This window comes from Macrotis lagotis, chromosome X (assembly GCF_037893015.1).
Source record: "Macrotis lagotis isolate mMagLag1 chromosome X, bilby.v1.9.chrom.fasta, whole genome shotgun sequence".
Classification (NCBI taxonomy): domain Eukaryota; kingdom Metazoa; phylum Chordata; class Mammalia; order Peramelemorphia; family Peramelidae; genus Macrotis; species Macrotis lagotis.
Window position 1 is genome coordinate 691,108,241 of NC_133666.1, and position 25,150 is coordinate 691,133,390.

Below are 25,150 nucleotides of genomic sequence, written 5' to 3' on the forward strand. Positions count from 1 at the left end.
AGAACACTATGGAAGTTTTCAGTCCATCTTTTTAGGATCATGTCCTTATCATTAATCAATGTGGATCCATAAGCACTGAGTAGCTAAGATGCACCATATGACCTTGGTTCATAAATAGCCTTCAGGGCATCATAAAAACATCTTGGGTTGTTACTATCTGCATAAAATTTCATTTCATCTGCCTTCTTACTGAGCCAAGAGTCCTGCATCTTTTAGGCTCTGCTTGGACTTTACTTTTGATAGACAGCTAGGTGGCGTAGTGGATAGAGCACCAACCCCTGGATTCAGGAGGACCTGAGTTCAAATCCAACTTCAGATACTTAATAATTACCTAGCTGTGTGACCTTGGGCAAGTCACTTAACCCCATTGCCTTGCAAAAACAAACAAAAAAAGGTAGAGGCCATGTAATGCAATGTAGGTATATTGAGGATACTTCCAATGTGTTGTAAACTTTCCTTTCATTCTTTAAGCATCAAAGGTTGAGCACTGCTTGGGGTTGTTTTATTTTTATTTATTTTTCAACAATTTTTTTCTACAATTTTATTTTTCCTATTACATATTATGAAAGTTTTTCAACATCCACATGTATATGCATATTTATAGGTTACAGAATTTCCTTCTATTCTCCCTCCCCTCAACTGTGAACAATCTGGTGAACATTATACATATACATTTGTATTTAACGTATTTATAGATTAATCACTTTCTGTATGAGGAATTAGGACTAAGGGAAAAGATAGAAAAATATAAGAGAAATTTTAAAAAAGTGAACGTAGTGTTCATTCAGATTCTGAGGGTTTTTCTTCGTTTTGTTTTGTTTTTCTTCTTCTGAATGTGGATAGCATTGTCCATAGTTGGTCTCCTGGGGTTGTCCTAGCTGTCTGAACTGTTGAGAGGAGCTGCCTCCATGAAGATTGATCAACTCACAATATTGTTGTTAATGTGTATAATGTTCTCTTGGTTTTGCTACCTTCACTCAGCATCAGTTCCTGTAATTTGTTCATGCTTCTCTAGAGCCTGACCATTCATGGTTTCTTTTTCTAAAATTTTTTTTATTTTTTAATTTAAAAAATTTTTCCCTAATCTCAATTCCCCCTCCACTGCTCCCTCCCCACCACAGAAGGCAGTCTGATAGCCTTTACATTGTTTCCACCATTCATAGTTTTTTATAGAATAGTAGTATTCCATAACATTCATATACTATAATTTGGTCAGCCATTCATGGGATTAATTTAGAGAAATCTTTCCAAAAGTGCCTTTCAGTCCCCAAATTCTCTGGTTTTCTGACCGTATGTTGATGTAGTCAGTGAGACAGTAATTTTCAAAACTGGGGAAGGGAAAATTAGATTTCATTGTTAATTTTTTAGAAACCAAGGTTGTAATCTGAATTAGGTGGTTACTTATTTACATTTGCATTATTGGCTCTTCCATTAGAAAAAAGAATTCTTCCTGTAGAAAAATTCAGTCAAGAGTTGGCCCATATCTTCCTTCCTTAGTGATACTACACAACCTTTTCAGCTTGTCAAAATTCACACATGTAGACCCTGATAGAGGGAGTTTAACATTTGTTGTTAGTTCCTGGAAAGGAAATTTCTAGTTGCCTTGCCTATAGGTTCTAGAAATCTGAACATAAGTGGAAAAAGAAACCCTAGAGAGATATCATAGAATCATGACATTTTAATGTTGGAAAAAATCTCAAAAATGATCCAATCCAATATCCTCATTTTAAAGTTAATGAAGCTAAAAAATCAAGAAGGCTAATTAGTAAACCATGATTAGAATCTAGAACCCCAGAATCCCAATCTGAGGTTCTTTCTACCTGATCACAGTCAATCCTACACTACAAAGGACCTTAGGATTTCACCAGTGTGGGACTCTTCTGACAGTGTAGGTCACAACCCAGCCCATTTTGTGGGCCCTGGCCCAAATCTTCCCACAAGTGTTCACCATAGTATATACTCTCAGCTGGAACCTTGATAGAACATGTAGATAAAATGTTTAAAAAAAAAATCAAAGTATATTTAAAATATGTAAGGGTCTTTGCTTTTTAAATAAGTTTTTTATTAATGTCTAACAGAATGTGTCAGGGGGCACAAATGCAAAAAAAAGACGGTTCTTGCCCTTGAGGGCAATCTAACTGAAAAGGTAGGTGTTGGGATATTAAAAATGGGAAGTCAGTCCCACCAATCATTTTGTAAAGAAAAAAATCCTTGTAAAGAGAATAATTACCTTAATAGCACCTTTTTGTTAAGTCAGCACATATATCCCAATATCTTATTTATATGTACTTTGTCATCTAGCAAAAATGACTGTTCTTGGAAGAGAATGCCAACATTTCTTGTTTCTGAGAATATCCCCCTTGCTCTTTTGCTCTTATTATAGCAGGAACACCAGTTTTGAGAGTGATACAGCTAGCGAAGAGATCAAGAGATCCAGCATCCTCCTCATCCGCAAATTGTATGTCCTAATGCAGGATCTGGGCCCTCTTCCCAATGACATCACATTGACTATGAAACTCTACTACTACAATGATGGTAGGTAGAGAATTGTTTAGGCACTTTCCTTTCTGGAAAACTCTAGTTATAGTCTGATCTAAATGATCTGGTGCAGCATCCTGAAGACTGAGGCCAATGGCATACCCACATTTACTCCACTGATTGTTTTCTCATTTCATTTTGCAGTAACACCAAATGAATACCAGCCCCCTGGTTTCAAGGAAGGGGACAGTGCCCAGAGCCTTCTGTTTGATGGAGATCCTGTCAGCTTGAAGTTAGGCTATGTGTCCACCCATTTTCACAGTATCAAAGTGAAAATCATGACTGAGAGTCAGAGGCTGCTGAGTCTGGGCAGCAATCTGCTTCAGGAGAATAGCATCACAGAGATCTCGCATCAAGGCCTTGATTATGATGAAGAAGAAGAAGAAGAAGAAGAAGGCAGCAATAGCGTAAGAAAAAGCTTATCTCAGTTCCCTCCATTTGCCAAATGTGCACAGATGCTGTGGTCCCATTCTAGATCCTATAGAGTGTAGCAAGACAAAAAAGTAGAACAGGCACAATTCCTGGCCTCAAGGAGTCTACAGTCAAGTTTTTAAAAGGCAATTTTTTCAAGTTGTTCATGTCTATAAAAATAGGTTTCTTCTATTAGATATCTTAACCAAAAGTGGAAATTTTTAATGTTTTTCAAAATTTCACTGATGGCTGGCAGATGTACCTGAACATAGAGAACGAATTCCCATTGCTTTAAGAGGACATATCCACTGAGCACCTAGTTGCCCAATATACAGGATAAATAGGAAATCAACAGAGGGAAGACCCTAGAATTAAGAAGAATTGGAAAAAGCTTTCTATAGAAAGTGGATTAGTTGGAATTTAAAGGAAGTCAGAGACAAGGAGGAAGTGTTCCAAGTTTGGTGGGACAGCCAGAGAAATCATTCAGAGTGGGGAGATGAAGGGTCTTGTTCAAGGAATAACCAGGAGACCAGACTGGATTAAAGGTTACATATCAGGAAATAAAGTGTAAGAATAGTTCTTAGGGCCAGTTTATGAAGGGTTTTGAATATCATACTGGATTTTAAATTTGATCTTGGAGACAATAGGGAGTCACTGTAGTTTATTGAGTAGTGTTATTTGATCTGATTAATTGGAGTGTGGAGAGACTTGGGGCAGGCAGACCCCCTGTGTTCCCCCCCCATAGACTATTGCAATAATCAAATCATGAGGTGGTGAGGACCTGTATCCAGTGGGAGCAATGTCAGAGAAGAGAAGGGAATGTAGGGAAGATGCTACAGAAGTGAAGTCAACAGGCTTTAGCAACAGCTTAGATGTAGGAGAAGGGTGTGAGAGAGTGAAGAATCCACATGACTCCCAGGTTTCCATCTGGGAGGATTAGGAGTATGCTCTTTATAGTAAAATGGAAGTTTGGAAGCAGAGATGGTTTACATGGAAAGCTAATAAGGTTTGTTTTAGACATCTCAACTTCAAGAGTTTATTAGGCATCTAGATTGAGATGTCTGAAAGGAAGGAGATTGGAAGTTAGCAGGAAGGTTAGTACTGGGTAAAGAGATTAGAGGGTCATCAACAAGGAGATGGTAATCACAAAGAGTAGAAGAAACAGAAGGGCTGGAAAGATCCAGAGACTTATGGATAAGAGGGAAGGAACCAGTAGACAAGGAGGGGATGAAAAGAAGTGAAAGAGTAGGGATGAGAGAGGGAGCAATCTGTTGGAGTTGATAGATGGAATGGGGGTAACTTGTGTAGGTAGAGGCATTTGTCTTGGTAAGGAGAAGGGCCACTTACTCATGTGAGACTGGAGTGATGGAGAAATGGATGGGAAAGTCATCTGAGTAATAGATGTGGAAAAGGGTAGAAGAGGGAGCACTTGGTAAAGAGGGCTCCCTCTTCACTAAGTGCTCCCTCTTCTGCCCTTTTTTTCCTGTAAAATATTAGGTTCTCAAGGTTTTCAGCTGAGAAGGTAGAGGGAAGGGGAGCATTGGGAGGTTTGAAGAGGGATGAAAAGATTTGGAAGAGCCATTGTGGACATTTACCTGCTTGGGGATATTTTCGAAGTTTTGATTAATCTCATTTATGAGGATACATGTCATTACCCAGTTGGTAAATGGTCAAAGAATATTAACAAGCAGTTTTCAGGTGAATAAATACAGTCATATGAAAAAATATTCTAGATCACTATTGATTAGAGAAATGCAGATTCAAACAACTTTGAAGTACCACCTCACACTTCAAAAAAAATGATAAATGTTGGAGGGGATGTGGGAAAATTGGAGCACTAATGAGCTATGGGTGGAATTGTGAAGTAATTCAATCATTCTAGAGAGCAGTTTGGAACTATGTCCAAAGGGCTATAAAACTGAATTTCCTTTGACCCCAGCATTGCCACTACTAGATCTGTATCTCAAATGGATCATAAAAAAGGGAAAATGACCCACATATATAAAAATATTTATAGCAACTCCTTTTATGGTGGCAAAGAATTGGAAACTAAGGGTCTGTCCAACAAATGGGGAATGACTGAACAAGTTTGGTATGTGAATGTGATGGAATATTATTGTTCTATAAGAAAGGATGAGCAAGCAGATTTCAGAAAAACCTGGAAAGATTTTATGAACTGATGCTGAATGAAGTGAGCAGAACCACGTGAACATTGTTCACAGTAACAGCAACATTGTTTGATGATCAGCTATGATAGACTTAGCTCCTCTCAGCAATACAGTGATCAAAGATTATTCTAAAGGACTTGTAATGGAAAATACTATTTACATCGAGAAAGAACTACTATTTTCGCTTTTTAGATATTTGTTTCTTGTTTTTTCCTTGACTTTACCTTTTTGTTCCAATTTTTTTCACAGCATGATTAAAACATAAATTTGTTTAACATGATTGTACATGTATTAAAAAAAAGAATGTCCCCAAGATTTTCTGAAGATTCTTTCTAAAGCCTTTTGTCCTAGGTTGACTTATTTATTAAATTCTAGGTTGAATTAAGCCAACAGAATGCTCCTCCATGCCCCCATATGCTTTTTTTCTTATTTAAGGAAAAAAAGTATTATTGATGCTTACTCTTTTTACATCACAGTCTTATCTAAATAAATACAGCCAGGCTGCCACTCATGTGACTGCTCAGTGTAGTACAGATTCAAAGCTGATGAGTGAGATTTAAGAGTTTTATTCCTTTCTTTGTATTTTGAGGGAAAATTATTCCTTTGGAGTCTCCTATTTCTTACTAAAGGAGGAATTCCTTTACTGTCATATACTTTCTTAAAAATCTTTCTTTACTGTGACCTCCTTTTTGATATGATTCCATAAGTGGTTTAACACTAAATAGAATCCTCAGTTTCAAGTTCACTGTGTTTCCTGTTTGTCTTTGACTTTGGCAGTAGTTTTGAAAGATAGTTGAATTTTAAACAGGATTTGTCCAAAGGACATGTGTAATCTGTTCCCAATTAGGATTGTGGGACTTGAAGGCTCATTTCTAGGGACTTGCAATATTGTGGCATCAGTGTATATCCATTCACAAGTCTAGATTTTCTATTCTATCATAATTTTCTATCACATAATTATTGATTCTTTGATTTGTTCTTTGCCACATTCATCATTTAGACTTATTGTTAAGTTGTCATTTGGGTGGGTGTCTTTTGTTTGTGCTTGTTTAATTATTATTTTTTATGCATTATGAATTCTAAGTGATGAACATTTGGAGCATTTAAGTTCAATATTGATATTAGTTAATTGTACATAGTTTTTCAGTATAATATGTAGTTTGTTTATCCTTTTTATAATTTGAATGTTTATTTTTTTCTTTGATAGCATGATTGCAACTTTTGGGGATTCATTTAATGCATAGCAAATTTTTTTCCAGCTTCTCATTATTATTCTGTATATGTCTTTATTTTTTAAAATGTTTTCTTATAAGCAACAAATTGTGGGGTTTTTAAATCTAATCTGTCACTCTTTTTTGGTTTCATTGGTTTGTTTAATCTATTTACATTTAAAGTTATATGTTAGGTTTATGTTTTTCTACATTTGTTTCTAATGTTTTCCTTCCAAATTAGAATTCCAACCCTTCCCCTGAAAATATTTCCCTTATACTTGTTTGTTAGTTTTTATAATTTCATTTTCTTCTTCATTTTGCTAAAAAAGATTTCTTTGCTGGGTTTTTTCATTATTTATTGTCCCTTTCTATCTAGATCCATAATCTTATACTTACATAGTCCTTTATTCTTTGTATTCCTCATGGCATTAAAACTTTTGAGGTACCTTCTTTGGATTCCCCTCTTCTAAAAAATTTCCATATGTTATTGTCCTATGGATCCCTTTTTTTTTCTGTTGGAGAGAGCATATTTCCTCAAGGAAGAAGTCTTTTTATGTCTTTGATTATACAGTACAATAATGAACCATCTTCCCTTTGGTCATTTTTTCCTTCATTGGCCTTGCAATCTCCTCCAGGATCTTTTCCCTCCCATTCCTCTGGGTGTCAGTTGCCCCCCAAAGCCCTGATTCCTCTTCTGAGGCAGAATGTGTGGACAATTGCTAAGCACCATATCCATTGCAAAGCATACCCATTGGAAGGTTCCCATCTTCCTTTATTAGAATATCTCTTTTCTCCCATAGGAGAAGTCATCAGTGGTAGAACCTTCATCACCACTGGAACAAGGTTTTCCCCTTTGTTTTCCTCATTTGCATCCCCATCCCTCTCTTTACCTTCTCATCCATTCTTCTATAGGTTCTCTTCCCATTGTTAGCTTTTGAGTTGATTAACTTATATCTCATATTCCCCTCCTTTTTTCCTCCCCCCTTTCCTTTTATGTATCCTTCCATTCTGTAATTTGGTCCCACAAAAAAAAAAATCAATGATTCACCCACAGGCAATGTGTTTGTGAGGTTTAATCAGGCCCATTTCTCCACCATTTGTATTTCACTTTTGCTTTCACCCTTGTCTCCTAGTGTGCATTTAGAAAGAAATCTCTGAATGGCGGTTCTGCTGTTGATTTGTTGTTGGTGGTGGTTAATATATAATGTATTTATTTGCCTTTCTTGTATTTCTGTTGCCTAGACTGTTGAGAAGTGAAAACTTCTTCAGGTCTTTTTTTTCCTTCCTAGGAATATTTCAAATTCTTTTTTAATTGAAGTTCATCTTTTTAAAAAATTTATGAATGTACTCAGATTTGGAGGGTTGATCTGTTTGGCTGCATGTTGGCTCTCTTGAGGTTCTTTGAAACACATTATTCTATATTTTCTTGTTGTATTTGGTGGGTGCAGAATCAAATTTCTTTCTTATCTGAAGTTCCTTCCCCTGTCACTTGCAGAATTTGTCAGCGATTGTTAAACTTGACTTCTGTGTTTGGGCCTTCCTTCAAATTCACATGATCTAGGGGAGGGGAAAAGACGACTTTCAGGCCTTTAAAAACCAGTGTATTGCCTCCTGATAGTGAAACTGTTCATTTGGGGAGTTCCAGAAGATTGCAAGTCATCCCTGCCAGTGGGACCCGTCTGACTCTTATTCCTGTCTTCTCATATGATCCCCAGGCAGCTTCCTCTCCCAGGGCTGGAGGCCTTCTTGAATTTTTGTTTGACATCATCATCAGAATATTGGTGGATCATTTGTCCATTTACCTGTTATCCTGTGTCTCATGCCTGATTATACTTGGGAAAGAAATGATCTTTATTTACAAGAAATTATCTAATTGTTTTTATGATTTAGACCATTTCCCCATTTGGAAATATTAGAAACTATAAGATGCTAGTCAAAAATTGTTTTCTGCCAGACTGCTTTCCAGTTTTGCCAGAAGTTTTTGGAATAAAGAATCCCTTTCACAATATTTACTTGGGCTTATTGAATACTTAGCTACTGTTTCCAGTTCCATTTGTCTCCAATTATTCTTAATCTAGCAAATTCTATTGATTTGGTTTTCTAGCTTTTAACTAGTACCAAATAATTTTGATAATTTCTAATTATATAATATAATTTGAAGCTACTAGAGCAAGGTCTCCATTCCTTTTTTCTCGTTATCTATTGTCAATTTTTTATTCCTTTGTATTAATTTTTATTTTTTATTTGTTTGCTTCTGTAATATATTCCCAGGGGCGGCTAGGGTAGCGCAGTGGATAGAGCCCTGGCCCCTAGAGTCAGGAGTACCTAGCTGTGTGGCCTTGGGCAAGCCACTTAACCCCATTGCCTTGCAAAAACCTAAAAAAAAATAGATTATTGTAATACATTTCCTTGGTAATTGGTCTAATTCCAAATCTGTAGATTAAATTAGGTAGTATTGCCATTTTGATATATGGGCCCTGGTCTAGGTATGAAACATTAAAAACTTCTCTATCTTCCTTTAGTTCTGCAAACTAAAGCATTTTGTATTTATATTTATCTAAGTGCTATGTGTGATTTGGTATGTTAGTTCCCAGATATTTTATTAGTTTTGTAGTTAAGTTGAATATTATTACTCTTTCTTCTGTATTTTATTAGTAATATATAAGAATGCTGATGATTTTTTGGTATCCTGTGGCTTTATTAAGGTTTTTACTTGCTTCAAATTGTTTCTTAGTTGATTCTATAGGTTTTCTAAATAAACTATCATATAATCTGCCAATAGGGATATTTTTTTGTTTATGAAAATTTATTTACTTAATTTCTCATTTTGTTTGCTATGGATAGCATATCTGGTAATGTGTCAAATGAAAAAAATAATATTGTTTCAGTACTGAACTTTTAGGAAAGCTAATATTTCTCTGTTTAAAATCTTGCTCATTTTTATCTAGTTGCTTTTAATTATATTAAGGAAGGGTCTTTGTATACCCATGAAGCTAATTAGGTATCTTTATTTTTGATAATTTTCTAATTAATTATGCAAATTGTTTTCTAATGTTGAACCAGTTTTACATCCCTGATAGAAATTCAACTAGCCATAACAATTTTAAACTATATTTTTATGATATCTTTGCTAAAATTTAATTAGAATGCTTAAATTAATATTCTCTAGCATATTGATTTTGTGGTTCCCTTTTTCTGCTTTATTCCCTCTAATTTAGATATAAAGGGAATATTTGTCTCAAAAAAAGAATTTGGTAGAATGTCTTCTTTTTAAAATTATTAATAACAATTCATGTATTATTGGTAAAATTGACTGATATTTTTCTCCCCTAAGATAGAATTCTCTTGTAAATTCACCTGGGTCAGAATTTCTTTTCTTTGGTAATTAATTTATGACTTGCTTGATTTTTTCCAAGACTGAATTTTTTTTATCTTTATTTACTGTGTTGTTAATTGGAATATTAAAGATTATATATATATATATATATATATACAATTCTCTTAAAGTCTCAATTTTGTTGGCATATAATTAGATATGGTAGCTGCTGACAATTTTCTTTATATTACCTCTACTTATTTTGTCAGTTCATTGTGTTTGTTTTAGTTTGTCAATTTGATTTGACTATTTTTTTTGTACCAACATATTGTTTTTTTTACAATCAACATTGTATTTTTTACATTTTTGGATCAAATTTGCAAATAGTTTATTAATTTATGTTACTTTTAAAGTGATTTGTTCTTAGTTCAGTAGTCTAAACTTCTTGTTTTCAAATGTGTTTTCTCCTTTAATTTTAAATATTCCTTTTTTAGACTTCTTTTCATATTGTTAATTTGCAGATATGCTACTTTTATAGTTGCACATTTAATTATTATGGTCTTGGCTTTTGGTGGCATATTTTTTTTTTAGTATTCTATGTGTATATATATTTTTTCCCCCTTCAAGGAGGCCTTAGTTATATCCTAAATATTTTCCTTTCTTTATTCACTATTATGGTTTTCTTTGAATCCTTTGAGTCAATTCAGCAATTCAACAAATATTAAGTATGTATTATGCAAAAAGCATTGTGCTAGGGATTGAGTAGTACTATAAAAATTAAATAGTCTGGTCTAGGGGACTTACAGTTTACTGGAATCTAATATATAATATATATTTTTTTAATATTTTTGACTCATTATTTAGAGTATCATTTTTTTGCAAGGTAGTGGGGTTAAGTGACTTGCCTAAGGTCACTCAGCCAGGTAATTAAGTGTCTGAGTCTGGACTTGAACTCAGGTACTCCTGACTCCAGGGCTGGTGCTCTATCCATTGCACCACCTAGCTGCCCCTAGAGTATCATTTTAATCTGGTTTTGTTCTTATTTTCTTGATTACTAATTTTTATTGGGTTCTGTAGCCCTAATATTTCTGCTTTCTACTTTTGAAATTTAAAGTTTTTTTCAATTACATGTAAACATTTTTTTAATATTTTTATTTTAAAATTTTGAATTCCAAAATCTCTCCTTCCCTTTTCCCTAACCTCTGTCATTGAGAAGGGAAGCAATTTAATATGGATCATATATATGCAGCCATATATTTTATATTTTATATTAGTCATGTTGTGAAAGAAAATACAGAGCAAAAAAGCTCCAAGAAAAATGAATTAAAAAATGTAGACTTTGATCTGCATTCATATTTCTCCCATCAGTTCTTTCTATGGAGGTAGATTGTACTTTTCAACATGTGTCCTTCAGATCTTGATTGATCATTATATTGATGAAAAATGGCTGTCTTTCACAGTTAATCATTATACAATTTTTGCTGTGACTGCGTAGTGTTCTTCATGACCTACTCACTCATGTGAATCTTCTGTTTTTCCTGAAACAATTCTTATTTCTTAGTGCTCAATAGTATTCCATTCATCACAATCATAAATCACAACTTATTTAGCCATTCCCCAATTAATAAGCATCTCCTCAATTTCCAGTTCTTTGTCACCACACAAAAAAACTACTATAAATATTTTTATACCTATAGATTCTTTATATCTTTGGGATTCAAACCATATAATGGTATTTCTGGGTCAAAGGGTGTACACAGTTTTATAGCCCTTTGGGCATAGTTCCAAATTAGTATCCAGAATGGTTGGATCACTTTACAACTCCAGTGGCAGTGCATTAGTGTCCCAATTTTCCCATCTTCCAACATCCATCATTTTCCATTTCTGTCATATTAGCAAATCTGATAGGTGATTCCCTAGTTGTTTTAATCTGTTTTTTTCTCTTCAAAAATGAATTAGAGCATTTTTGTATGGTTATAGATAGCTTTGATTTATTCATCTGAAAATGTTTCATACCTTTAACCATTTTCATCAGTTGAGGAATAACTCATATTCTCTATTTATTTGAGAAATTAATCTTGATAAAAGATAAAAGAAATTTGGAGTAAATTCCCCTTATCTCTTTTCCTTCTAATATTGGTGAATTGGTTTTGAATGTGTAAAACCTTTCTAAATTTAATAAAAAATTATTCATTTTACTGCCCATAATACTCTGTCTCTTGTTTGGCTATGAATTCTTCCCTAATCAGATGAATCTGACAAGTAAGATATTCCATGTTTCCTTACTTTGCTTATGATATCACACTTTATGTTTGTCATATACTCATTTTGATCATTATCTTAGTAGATGATGTGAGATATTGCTTTATTTTTTCTTTTTTAAGTTTATTTATTATTTTTCTATTCTTTCTTCCAATCTTCTTTCCAGTATTCCCAGCAGTTTCTATCAAATCATAAATTCTTATCTCAAAAGCTTCATTTTTTAGCCAATATCAGATGATTAATACTTTGTAATAATACTATTTGAGATATGGTACTGTTGTGCTACCTTCCTTCACATTTTTTTAGTGATTCCTTTGATATTTTTGACCAGATCAATTTTGTTATTATTTTTTCTTAGATAGTGAAAATATTTTTGGTAGTTTGGTATGACACTAAGTAAATTAATTTCGGTAGAATTACAACTTATTATATTGGCTTGATTGACCCATGAACAATTAACATTTTTCCAGTTCTTTAGATCTGACTTTATTTGTGTGAAAAATGTTTTGTAGGTATGTTCATTTAGTTCCTGGAGTTGTCTTGGTAGGTAGACTGCCAAGTATTTCATATTGTCCCACAGTTATTTAATTTAATTTAATTTATTTATTTTTTATTTTTTTATTTTTTTTGCAAGGCAGTGGGATTAAGTGGCTTGCCCAAGGCCACACAGCTAGGTAAATAATTAAGTGTCTGAAGCTGGATTTGAATTCAGGTACTCCTGACTCCAGGGCCGGTGCTCTATCCACTGCTCCACCTAGCTCCACAGTTATTTTAAATGGAATTTTTCTTTCCCTTTCTTGTTGATGAATTTTGTTGATGATATTTAGAAATGATGATGATTTATATGAGTTTATTTTTTCTGCAATTTTGCTAAAGTTGTTTAATTATTTCATCTAGTTTTTTAGTTGATTTTTCTAGAATTCTACTATCATTCTATCAATCAACTCTGGAGTGCCAATTTTTTTCCACCTCTTTGCCTCATCTAATTCCTTCAATTTCTTTTTCTTCTTTTATTGCTATGGGTAATATTTACAGTACAATATTGAATAATAGTGGTGAAAATGGGCATCCTTTCTTTACCATTCATTTTTATTAGGAAAGCTTCTAGTTTGTCACCATTATAGATAATACTTGATGATGGTTTTAGATAGATACCACTTATCATTTTAAGGAAAGCTTCATTTATTCCTTTTTAATTGGAATGAGTGTTGGGTTTTATCAAAAGCTTTTTCTGCATCTGGGATAATCTTATTTTTTTTGTTGTTGTTTTTGTTATTGGTATGGTCAATTTTGCTGATAGTTTCCTCAATATTGAACCGATTCTGTATTCTTAGTATATACCCCCATCTGTTATAATTTATGATCTTTGTCATATACTGCTATAATTTCTTGGCTAGTAATTTATTTAAAATGTTTACATCAATATTCATTAAGGTAACTGGTCGATAGTTTTCTTTCTCTGTTTTTGCCCTTCCTGGCTTAGACATCAGCACCATATTTGTTTCATAAAAGGAATTTAGTAGGACTCCTTCTTTGCTATTTTTTCTGCAAATAGTTTATATAATATTGGAATTAATTGTTAAATGTTTGGTAGAACTTTTTCCTGGGGAGTTCATTGATGACTTTCTTTTGCTGTTTTTTTCCCTGCAAATAGTTTATATAATATTGGCATTAATTGTTTGTTAAATATTTGGTAGAACTTTTTCCTTAGGGAGTTCATTGATGACTTTCTTTTGCCATTTTATTTCCAATTTGGTGTTTAATTGGATATTTTAAATTTATTCTCTTTCTAGTTGTTTTTGAATTGCACTGCCCAATTCACTGATTTACTCTTTCTCTATTTTATTGATATAAACACTTGGAGATATAAAATTTTCCCTAAGTATTGCTTTGAGTGCCTCCCATAAATTTTGCTATGTTGTCTAATTGCTGTCATTATCTTTAATGAAATTATTGTTTCTATGATTAATTCTTTGATCACTCATTATTTAGGATTAGATTGTTTAGTTTCCAATGAATTTTTAATCTATGTGTCCTTGATATGTTTTTTTACTGTAATTTTTATTGTATTATGATATGAAAAGGATGCATTTAATATTTATGCTTTTTTGCATTTGGTTCTGAGGTTTTTATGCCCTCCTCCATGGCCAATTTTTGTTTGGTGCCATGTAACACAGAGAAAAAAATATATTAATTTTTATCCCCAATCATATTTCTCTAGAGAACTATCATTTAGAAATTTTCTAAAATTCTATTAATCTCTTTAGCTTCTTTTTTTTTGGTTGAATTTATTTAGTTCTGAGAGGAGAAAGTTGAGGTCCTTTGTTAGTATCATTTTATTATTTCCTCCTGCAACTCATTTAACTTTTCCTTTAAGCATTTGGATACATATATATGCTTAGTACCTTTCATGCATATATGTTTAGTATATGTTTAGTATTGATATCATTTCCTTGTCTATGATACCTTTTATTTTATTTTATCTTATTTTTTAGGGGGGGAGGGACAGTGGAATTAAGTGATTTGCCCAAGGTTTATTAAGCATCAAGTATCTGAGGCCAGATTTGAACTTAGTCTTCCTAACTCCAGGGCTGGTGCTCTATTTACACCATCACTCCGTTGCTCCTCTATGGTACCTTTTAACAAGATTAATTTCTCTGCTTATCTCTTTTAATTGGATCTAGTTTTGTTTTTGCTTTGTTTGAGATCATGATGGCTACCTCTGTTTTTTTTTATTCAGCTGGAACATAATAGATTAATCTATTATTTTTATGATCCAATACCCAATTAATTTTTGTAAAAAAAATGCTGAAAAATAAGTTTGTTTTATATTCTCACTTGTAAACCATAATAGGCCTATCAAATCTAGTTTTTTCAGGAATTTTTTCAGATCTATTTTTGGTTTTTTTGCCTGTCTGTCTGTCTGTCTGTCTGTCTGTCTCTCTCTCTGTGTATGTATATATAATATATATATATATATATATATATATATATGTATATCTGAGTTTTACATTTTCTCCCTCCCTCCATTCCCTCTCCCCTCTCCTGACAAAATAATCTAATGTAGGCTATACATGTATGACCATACTAAACATAGATCCATATTAATCATGTTGTGAAATAAGAATCATATCCAAATGGGGAAAAACACATTAGAGAGAGGAAAAAACATAATACCTAAGACAACTTTTCCATCACAAGTCTTTTAGAATTGTCTTTGATTATTGCATTGCTGAAATGAAAAAGTCCATCAAAGCTGATCATCTCCTAATGTTGCTGCTAGTATGTACAAATGTTCTTCTGGTTCTGCTCATTTTACTCAGCATCAGATCATGTAAGTTTTTCCAGGTTATTCTGAAGTCCCATTCCTCATGATTTCTGATAGTGTTCCATCACATTCATATCCCACAATTTGTTCAGTCATTCCCCAGTTGATAGGCATCTCCTCAGTTTCCAATACCCTGCCATTACAAAAAGATTTGCCATAAATATTTTTATCCATGTCCAGGTTTTTTACACTTTTTCATGATCTCTTTGAGATACAGACTTAGTAGTGGTATTGCTAGATCAAAAGGGCATGCACAGTCTTATTGCCCTTTGGGTGTAAATTGCTCTCCAGAAAGTTGGATCAGCCCCCAACACCACCAACAATCCTGCCGTTATATTTATCAAGTTTTGAAAGAGAAATGTTAAAATGACCTATATTTACTTACCTAATAATTAAATACCTAGAATTAATATTTTAATATCAAGATATTTTTGTATTTTGATTAGTTTTTCTAAGTACTTAAGTATCATGCATTTTGGTGCTTATATATTTAATAGTGATACTATTTTATTATCTGTGGTGCCTGTCCTTTTAAACATAATATTTCTGTTTCTCTTTGCAGTATCTAGTTTTATTGTTGCCTCACTGAAATCATATTTGCAATTCTTATTTTTTAAAAATTACCTTAAGCAGAATAAATTTTATTCCACTATCTCATCTTAACTATAAATATCTATATATTTTAAATGAAGGTTTAAAAAAATTAAATGAATCAGTAGGTTCTCTTTTCTAATGTCATTTTCTTCTGTTTAATGGCAGTTTATTCCATTCACATTCAGGGTTATAATTGTTAAGTTGTGTTTCCTTCCATCAAAATTCATTTTATATGTATATAATTTGTCTTATATGCATATATAACTTATTATATATAATATATACACAGATGTACATACATATACACATATAATGTGACTATATAGTCTTATTTAAAATAGAATAGGTCCCTTATAGTTTGCTTTACTCATCCTCATCTCTTTGTTTCTAATTTTCTTTTCCCCAATCCTCATCTACTTCTATCTACCCTAAGCCTGGATTCCTTGATACTACATTTATTGTTATTCCTTCTTTTATTACTCTTCTTTTTGTCAGCCCAGATAAATCTTTCCCATGTCATGTTCCAATGATCTCATCTCTTTATTTGAATGTCAGTCATTCATTTGTAATAGTCCTCTCCGAAAAGTATTTTTTTTTAGGTTTTTTGCAAGGCAAATGGGGTTAAGTGGCTTGCCCAAGGCCACACAGCTAGGTAATTATTAAGTGTCTGAGACGGGATTTGAACCCAGGTACTCCTAACTCCAAGGCTGGTGCTTTATCTACTATGCCACCTAGCTGCCCCTCCGAGAAGGATTAATTCTCTTCATCTACTCCTATTCACTTCCATTTCTAGGACCATTTCCTATGGGACTTTACTTATAAGTATTTTCTCTTTATTCTTTGACTAACTCTATGTATTATTCTTCATTCAAGGTGAAACTTTTGACAGACAATTGCTTTACTTCTTTTTCTCAGCCCAGACAAGAGTGTATCTAGATCATTATTCTCTCCCATATCCAACTTTCCTCATATCTTTGTTTGAAAGAACTTCAACTGTGGAATCCTATTCCAAGAAAAAATTAATTCAAGACAGAAATATAATTGGAGAGACTTACCAATGAAAGGCTAGTACTTTGTGCTTATGTTTTAGTCTAAAACATCATGTGGAAATTTGGCAGAAGTCATTTTCCAACTATGATGAGGCAGGTTGGTACTGTTAGATGACGAAAAGTCTTCTAATTGGCCTTGGAGCCAGAACTGATGATCAGAAGTGGTTGGACCAGAAATGAGTATGCTTTCAAAAGGAATGATCAGCCCACCTCTCAGTTTTTTTTTTATCTTTGCTGCTATGAATAGGCAGGATTCTTTTGAGGTACTAGGTGGCAGTCAGGGCAGTTATCATCAGTTCTTTTGACTATGTAGCCAATTAGAAGAGTATTTTGTCATCACACAGTTGCAATCATTGAGTTGTCATGATCAGAATTCACTTTTCCCCATGTTTCTTCATGAGCACTTGGACTAAAATCATATGGGGAGATCATTTGCACCCTCCATATATCTTATTCACAAATCCATCATATTAAACATTTGCTGTCCTCTGTAAATAATTGGAGTGCATTTTTAATTGCTTCAAACCATGAAAGTTCTCCGAGTCCTAGGGTAATTTAAGTATCATTCCTTTTAGTTTTAGATAGGTTTGTGTGGCATAGTTTATAAAAGAACAGGACGTTAACAGTCTTAAGTACTTCAAAAATACATGGTGATAAAATCTATCAATCTTATCATGTAGCAAAAATCCTATAGGTTAATACCTGTCTTGGTACTTGCAGAGACCTTTCCTAACCCCAAACAATAAATGACATAAAAAAAAAGAAAAGAAAACTTTCCATTTTAGAAGGAACTCCCAGAATTCCTCTTTAAGGATTAAAGTTTTGGGGCTACCTGGAAGTCATAACCCTTACCTTCAGGTGAGAAATCAAATTGTCCTGCATGAACATTCTTCTATGATTCTAGCACATGGGAAAATCCAACTGAAGGTCTGAATAAAACATATTCAGGTGTCTTATTCTTTTTTTTTTCCTTTTAGTTTTTGCAAGGCAGTGGGGTTAAGTGACTTGCCCAAGGCCACACAGCTAGGTAATTATTGAGTGTCTGAGGCCGGATTTGAACTCAGGTACTCCTGACTCCAGGACTGGTGCTCTATCCACTGCACCACCTAGCTGACCCTCAGGTGTCTTATTCTATAAAGAACACACCAAAAGTCTCCATTCAAGGTCCAAACAAAAATTTCATCCAGGTCCCTTCCCAATAGGGACCTGAAATTTCCTCAAAGGATTCCTACCAATGCCAGATGTGACAATTGAAATAGTTTCTAATTTACTCCTTACTAGAACAAGCAGATTAACTTTGAAAGGAAAACAAATTCAGAAAAGCCTGAACAAGATGTGGGAGTTTCCAAAGATAAATCACATGGAGTTGGCTGCCCAAGGTTTCTAGATCAATGGGTAAACCTTTTCCTATGTACCTAAAGTCCCTAGGTATCTGAGACAAATCATCTAGATTCATGTCACAACTAGGTAAATAGTCTAGATCTACTCAAAAAGAAAAGAACAGTTGTGAACTACTGTGATGTACTTTAGATGAATTGCTAGGTTAACTATTTAGAAATTCAAAATCCATATTAATTGTAGTATGTGACTAAATTGGGTTCAGTAGTACAGTGGATATTAAGTGTTCAAGCAAGCAAAAGTCATACCAAAAAAACCTGCTCTTATAAAGGAATTAGACAATAGCTTAAAACAGAAATTTAAAAATGCTAATTTACTTAGTGGATCTTTGCAAACTGGGGTATCCAGGAAGGAGAAACTCAAAAGGAAAATCTCTAATATGTCCTCGAAAATAGCAAGTGCCTCAAGTGCCTATAGTATACCTCAGACTCAACTCCCTTTGCTGTTGGTGGGCCTGGTCTGACTATTGCTTTCTCAGCTTCTCATGATTTCCCACCAGAGTGCTTCCAATTAACAACCAGTCTGTCAGGCAATTCACTTTTACAAAGGCAATTTACAAAGGTGGTGCAGTAAGGGTAGTTTGTACAAAAACTTTCCCCAAATGTCTGGGGCATCCTTTATCACAAATGTTGGGTTCATGGAGAGAGTGAGTTCAAAATTAAAGTATAAAGGAAGTGAGATAGATGTGTAAAGAGTACAAATGATAAAGGGGTAACTCAAAACTCTTGGTTACTGGAAATCCTTTCTGGAGTCCATAACCAACATTCTTTTCTAATAAAAGGTGTCATGCACTTTAAAGTTGCTGCCTCCTTTGGGTGACCGTTTTCTTTATCTTTGTTTGTTTTGTGCTATTCTGGGTTTGTTCTTCAATATTTTGCTTTCTGCTCCTAGTGGCATGCATTGTTTTCTCTGTTTCAGTCTTTCCAATAACATGGTCAGAATGAATGTGTATGTGTGAGTGAGAGAATGAGAGAGAGAGAGAGAGAGAGAGAGAGAGAGAGAGAGAGAGAGAGATAGACAGACAGACAGAGATGGAGACAGAAAGAGACAAGGAGACTGCCTTTAGGCTCATTCCCTGATATTTTGCTGCTCTCTGATTCAAGAATAAAAATCTGCTTTCCTAGGGCACTCCTGAGTCACTCCTTCACTATTGGGTTAGTTTACTGAAGGTGAAAAGAGACTGATTTTGCTTTGAACACCAGGAAAAGCATCCTTACCATCAGAATCATCCCAGAGTAGAATAGCTTACTTCAGAAGGAGCTGGTAACTTTTCCTTTCCTGGAGGTCTCCAAACAGAGAAGGAACAGCCACTTAGGGATGATGCTGTGGAAGGGATTCCTGTTCAGGTAAAATTTGAACTAGATGGTCGCAGATGCTTTCAAACTAAAAAAATTCTGTTATTGTGTGATTCTCTCAGCTTCTAGGTTCACAACTCTAGAGCTATTTTTGACTCTTCCCTCTCCCTCATTCCTCTTATCCCATCAATTCATTCCTTATATCCAATGACATTTCTTTCTGCATTGGGGGGGGGGGAATTCTATATTCTTTTGTTTTGTAAAATGTTTGTGTTTCTTTCATTTGCTCCTCAAAACAAAGTTCTGAGGTAAGAAATGTGAAGTACTGCCAAACATTTTTTTATTAGTCACATTGTACAAAGATATCAAGAAAAAGAAAGTAAAAAAATTGTGCATTCAGATTCTGTTCTTTTGAAGTGAATAGCTTTTCTCATCTTCAGGTCCTTAGGAATTGTCTTTCATTTGTATTGATCAGAACAGCTAAGTCATTCACAATTGAACATATTGCTGTGACTATGTACAATGTTCTGATTTTGCTCATTTCCCTTTGCAGCAGCTCATGAAGTCTTGCCAGGTTTTTTATAAAGCCATACTGCACATTATTTCTTAAAGCATGATAGTATCATCACAATCATGTCCTACAAGTTCAGCCATTCCCCAATTGTCGGGCATCTTCCAATTTCCAATTCTTTGCCACCACAAAAAGAGCTGCTATATTTTGTATATAGGTCCTTTTTTTTTTTAATCTCTTTTGGATACAGATCTAATAATGGTATTACTGGGTCAAAGGGTATACACAACTTGAAAACCCTTTGGACGTAGTTCCAAATTGCTCTGTAGAATGTTTGATCAGTTTACAAGTCTACCAAGAATGTAATTTTCTCACAAATCCTCCAAATTTATCATTTTCTTTTTCTGTCATATTAGATTAGATAGTTATGAGATGGTTCCTCAGAATTGACTTAATTTGCATTTTTATAATCAGTAGTTATTTAGTGTATTTTTTTCATTTAAATAAACCTTTGATTTCTTTTACTGAAAAGAGCCTATAGATTCCTATTTTTGACCATTTATGAATTGGGGAATGACTTGTATTCTTATAAATTTGATTTAGTTCTCTGTATAATTGAGAAGTGAAATCTTTATTATAATAACTCACTATAAATTTTCCCCAGTTTCCTACTTTCCTTTGACCTGACAGGTAAAATTTTCCATGTTCCCCTAATTTGCTTATGATATCATCCCAGACTGGCATGTAAGGCCCCTCCTTTTCTGGCATTATTGCTTATTTTTGTGGTTCTAAGATAATGTAACTCTTCTTCATAACCAACATATAACATACTATTTCCTATCTATCTCCACCCTTTTCTAAGATGTACTTTCTTCTTACCTGTTATCAATGGCTCATCATTATGAATAGTTAGTCCAGAGTGATTAAAATGTCTTTTATTAATTCATCTTTGCAAAGAAGTACCTCCTCTTTTAAGGAAAGGGGACCCTGAATTATAAAAGTGCTGAGTCTTGTATGCAGTTTGAAAGGCTTGTTCTTCCCCTTTATGCCAATCATTGGACAGGGTCACAATCTAATTGATACATTTCCCTCTATATGTTTTCTATGTTTACTAATGAGCACAGGGGAGTGGATAGTAACTTACTTGAGTGGGGGCAAAGGATAAGGACACAGACCCTATGTCAACTTGGAACTAGATGGGAAAGGCCTAATCTCAGGTTTTATCAGATTAGTGCTAATTCTTTTGTTTTACACTCACATACCTGCCCCTGGGCACCAATACAGACAGACAACAGTCTTTGTATTATAAACTAACAATCTCCTCTCACATTCTTGTGGAAACCAAACACCCTACATTCCTCATATTTCCTCTGCTGAATTTGGTTCAAAGTACAGGTCAAGTATTCCCTCTTCCACACAACTTTCTCTTAATTCCCTAGTTGTTTTCTTCCTTTTTTTTTTTTTGCAAAGTGAATGGGGTTAAGTGGCTTGCCCAAGGCCACACAGCTAGGTAATTATTAAGTGTCTGAGACTGGATTTGAACTCAGGTACTCCTGACTCCAAGGCCAGTGGTTTATCCACTTCACCACCTAGCAGCCCCTCTTCCTTTGTTTCTTGACATTGCTTTCTGTTTACTTATTTGTGAATATATTGTATTTCACTTCTCTCCCTCAGGAGAATATAAACTTTTTTTTTAAATCAATAAACATTTATTGAGGTGGGGATACAAGAAAAGGCAAAAGATAATCCCTTCTTTCAAGGATCTCACAATCTAATAAAATGCTGATAATGATTATAATAATTATAACAACAAAACATTCAAATCATAGAATATAAACTCTTAAAGGGGAAAGGAGTGTTGCTTCTTTGTCATTGTACAACCAGATCCTAAATTTTATATTTGGATTGAACTGGTGAGTTTATTGGTAGGATCTAGAGAATTTGCAGTGTAGAAAATTCCTCTACCTGCTCAGCACTTTGTCCTTAGAGGGAGATACCCAAGGAAGACTTGCCTAGGGTCTCCCAACCATTTGTGTCAGTGATGAGACTGACCCTGAGTCCAGCTGTCTGCTTGCTATGTGCATTACCCTCCTGCCTCTGGAGATTGCTTTAGAGCCCAGGATTCCCTAAGAAGGAAGAGAAATGACTGAAGGCTACAAGGAGGCAGAATTCAGCTTAATTTAAGGAAAAACTTCCCAATAATTGTCAAGAATCAAAAGTGGATTGGGATGCCTGGGACATAAGTAGCTATTCCTCAAATGCCTCAAGGCAACCTTAATCCTAACCTTAAATCCTTTAAGGTGTTTGAAGACTTTCCCATTAGAGAAGCAGTGATACTGTAGAAAGGAGACTTGAGCCAAGTGACTTCTGAGATTCTAAGAAACCCAGACCCTTTCTTAAAGAACTGTTTTCCTCTTCCTTGACCCACCCCAGACCTCATGGATGTTAGTTTTCCCTGTACTCCAGTGGTCCTTTGTGTCGGTATCATATTCATTCATTCATTGAATACTTTGCATCGGGTATCTTGCATTGGTCTTCCATTTGGAAGATCATAACTTGGACATCTTTGTATCCCTAGATCTAAGTACAGCACATTCAGCACATACTAGGGGTCTATAAGTGTTTTTAATGATGATGAAGGTAATAGCTCAAATTTAAATACCACTTTATAGTATGCAAATTATTTTTCTGCTAATAGACCTGGGCAGGGCGCAGATACTGTTTTCTGCACATTAAAGATGAAACAGGACATTTGAGGTTCAAAGCCTTGAAGCAGGACTCACAGCTCAGAATTAGTAAGCTCCTTCCCACTCTTATACTCTTTCCATTAAATGGCTCCCAGACAGTCTTGGGTTGTCCTTTAGAATAGTCTTATTGATTCTGAAGTCCTTGACTAAATTTGATTGTGCTTCTGATCCTGCTGGGGCCACATCGGCTCCTAAGGAGCTCATTTCTGTTGGTGGTGGGGGATGCAAAATGTACACATGTAAGACAATGTAAGGTAAGGTGTGAATATAGAAAAAGTTCTAATAACCCTGAGGCAAATGATTGTTGCTGTTTATTGTCATTCAATTTTGTCTGGCTCTTTGTGATCCCATTTGAGGTTTTCTTGGTAAAGATCCTGGAGTAGTTTGCCATTTTTTTTCTCCAACTCGTTTTATAGATAAGGAGCTGAGGCAAACAGGGTGAGATGATTTACCCAGTCACCTAGCTAATAATTGTCTGAGGTTAGATTTGAACTCAGGAAGAGGAGTATTCCTGACTCTAGATCCAGGACTCTTATCTACTGCACCACCATGCTCTGCTAAGCATAATGATGACTGGTATTAATTTGATGAAAATATGAGGTACAGCCTCAGTTATTTCTTGATGAAAAATCCCTTGGTTAAAGTGACCCAATTGCTACCCTAGGTAGGGTGCAATTTGGGCTCCTGTGCTATTCATTATCATGCCCTGCATGTCTGTAGGTTTGGCTGATACCACAGCAGTTTTCTTCCTCTATCAGGAATGACTTTAGGTTTTTTTTTGCAAGGCAGTGGGGTTAAGTGGCTTGCCCAAGGCCACACAGCTAGGTAATTATTAAGTGTCTGAGACCAGATTTGAACCCAGGTACTCCTGACTCCAAGGCCGGTGCTTTATCCACTACGCCACCTAGCCGCCCCCTATCAGGAATGACTTTAAGGAAGATGGAAAAACTAAGAAAAAAGATAGTGATGAAGAGGAACAGAGAAAAACATCAGAATTAGAGGGAGAGAGAGACAGACAGAGACAGAGAGAAACCAAGGCCAGGACACTAAATGATTTGGAAAAGAAGAGGGAAATAGATGTGGCTATCCCAAGGGCACCTAGACCTTGGCATCTGTCTAAGCCACCCTCTTGTTCTTTTTATCTTTCTACATATTTTTCAGTTTTTCCAACTTCATTGAGGTTACTTCCCCTTCTTTGACTCATTTTCTGTCCTTGAGGAATGCATTTTCCATTCATTCCTTTACCTGGTGCTCTTGAAGTTAGAAAGATTGGAGTTCAGGAGCTACTTGGATGGACACTTATGACTTGCAAATCAAAAAGTCAGTGTCCCAGGCAGGCAACTCTCAAAGACTGGTAGGAGTTGTGGCATAGCTGCCAGACTTGGATTGGCAGAAACACCTTTGTCACTGGACCTGCAGGAATGGGACAGAATTTAAATATATATCTATCTATCTATCTATCTATCTATCTATATATATATATATATATATTATATATATGTATATATACATATATAAATATAGGCATATATACTATATATAGATATGAGAGAGGGAGGCTTGGAGAAGAGAAACAGGCTCAGAGCTGAATGGACTTGTCTAGGTTCTCACATTTGACAAAGGGCAGAATCAAGATTTGAGTTCAGGCTTGACTCACTGTAGCATTGGACTTAATGAAATGTTGCCCAGCCTTCTCACTTATTTCTTTTTTTTCTGTAGTGAGTGGTCTGATGAAAAGGTCCCTTGAATTCTCCCTCCGTTGGTTTTTACTCTATTCCATCCCACTGTGTTTTCTACTGGTTGTATCATTTTCTCACTGATATTGATATTCTCAATAGACCAAGTCACTCTGCTTGCTCCTCTTCTCTTCCCCCATTCTTTCCTGACCTTTGGAATCAGATAGACCCTTCAGAGCCACATGCTTGTCATGACATCAAGCCATCAAAACCTGGGAGGCCTAATTTGTCTCCTTCAATCAGGGTCCCTGCTGACTTTGTTCAGTAACCACATTTGGTAAATCCGTGGGCAGACCTTGAGGTTATGTCATAGCTTTAAAGTCAAAGGGGACTTTAAAAGTCATCTAGTCCCATCAATCCCCTCCACTTTACAGCTGAGCAAAGAGGCCCTAAGATCGGCAGGTAGGGACAGAACCAGTATTGAAACCCAGCTCTCGGCCTTCAAACCTGGTGTTCTTTCCATTGCATGTTTTTTTTTTTTTTAATAGTCAGCTCCTTGGGGGCGGCTAGGTGGCATAAAGCACCGGCCTTGGAGTCAGGAGTACCTGGGTTCAAATCCGGTCTCAGACACTTAATAATTACCTAG

The 25,150-nt window shown here is 34.9% G+C and overlaps 1 protein-coding gene across 3 annotated transcripts in view; it reads left to right on the top strand.

Moving 5' to 3' along the window:
- The window catches only part of HORMAD2 (HORMA domain containing 2), a 117,127-nt gene that overhangs the window by 26,257 nt on the left and 65,720 nt on the right, over nucleotides 1-25,150 (top strand). For all 3 annotated transcript variants that reach the window (XM_074206320.1, XM_074206321.1, XM_074206323.1), the window contains exons 9-10: nucleotides 2,384-2,535; nucleotides 2,683-2,945. In XM_074206320.1, coding sequence (XP_074062421.1) covers nucleotides 2,384-2,535; nucleotides 2,683-2,945 — 415 coding nt within the window. The remainder of the gene's footprint in view (nucleotides 1-2,383; nucleotides 2,536-2,682; nucleotides 2,946-25,150) is intronic.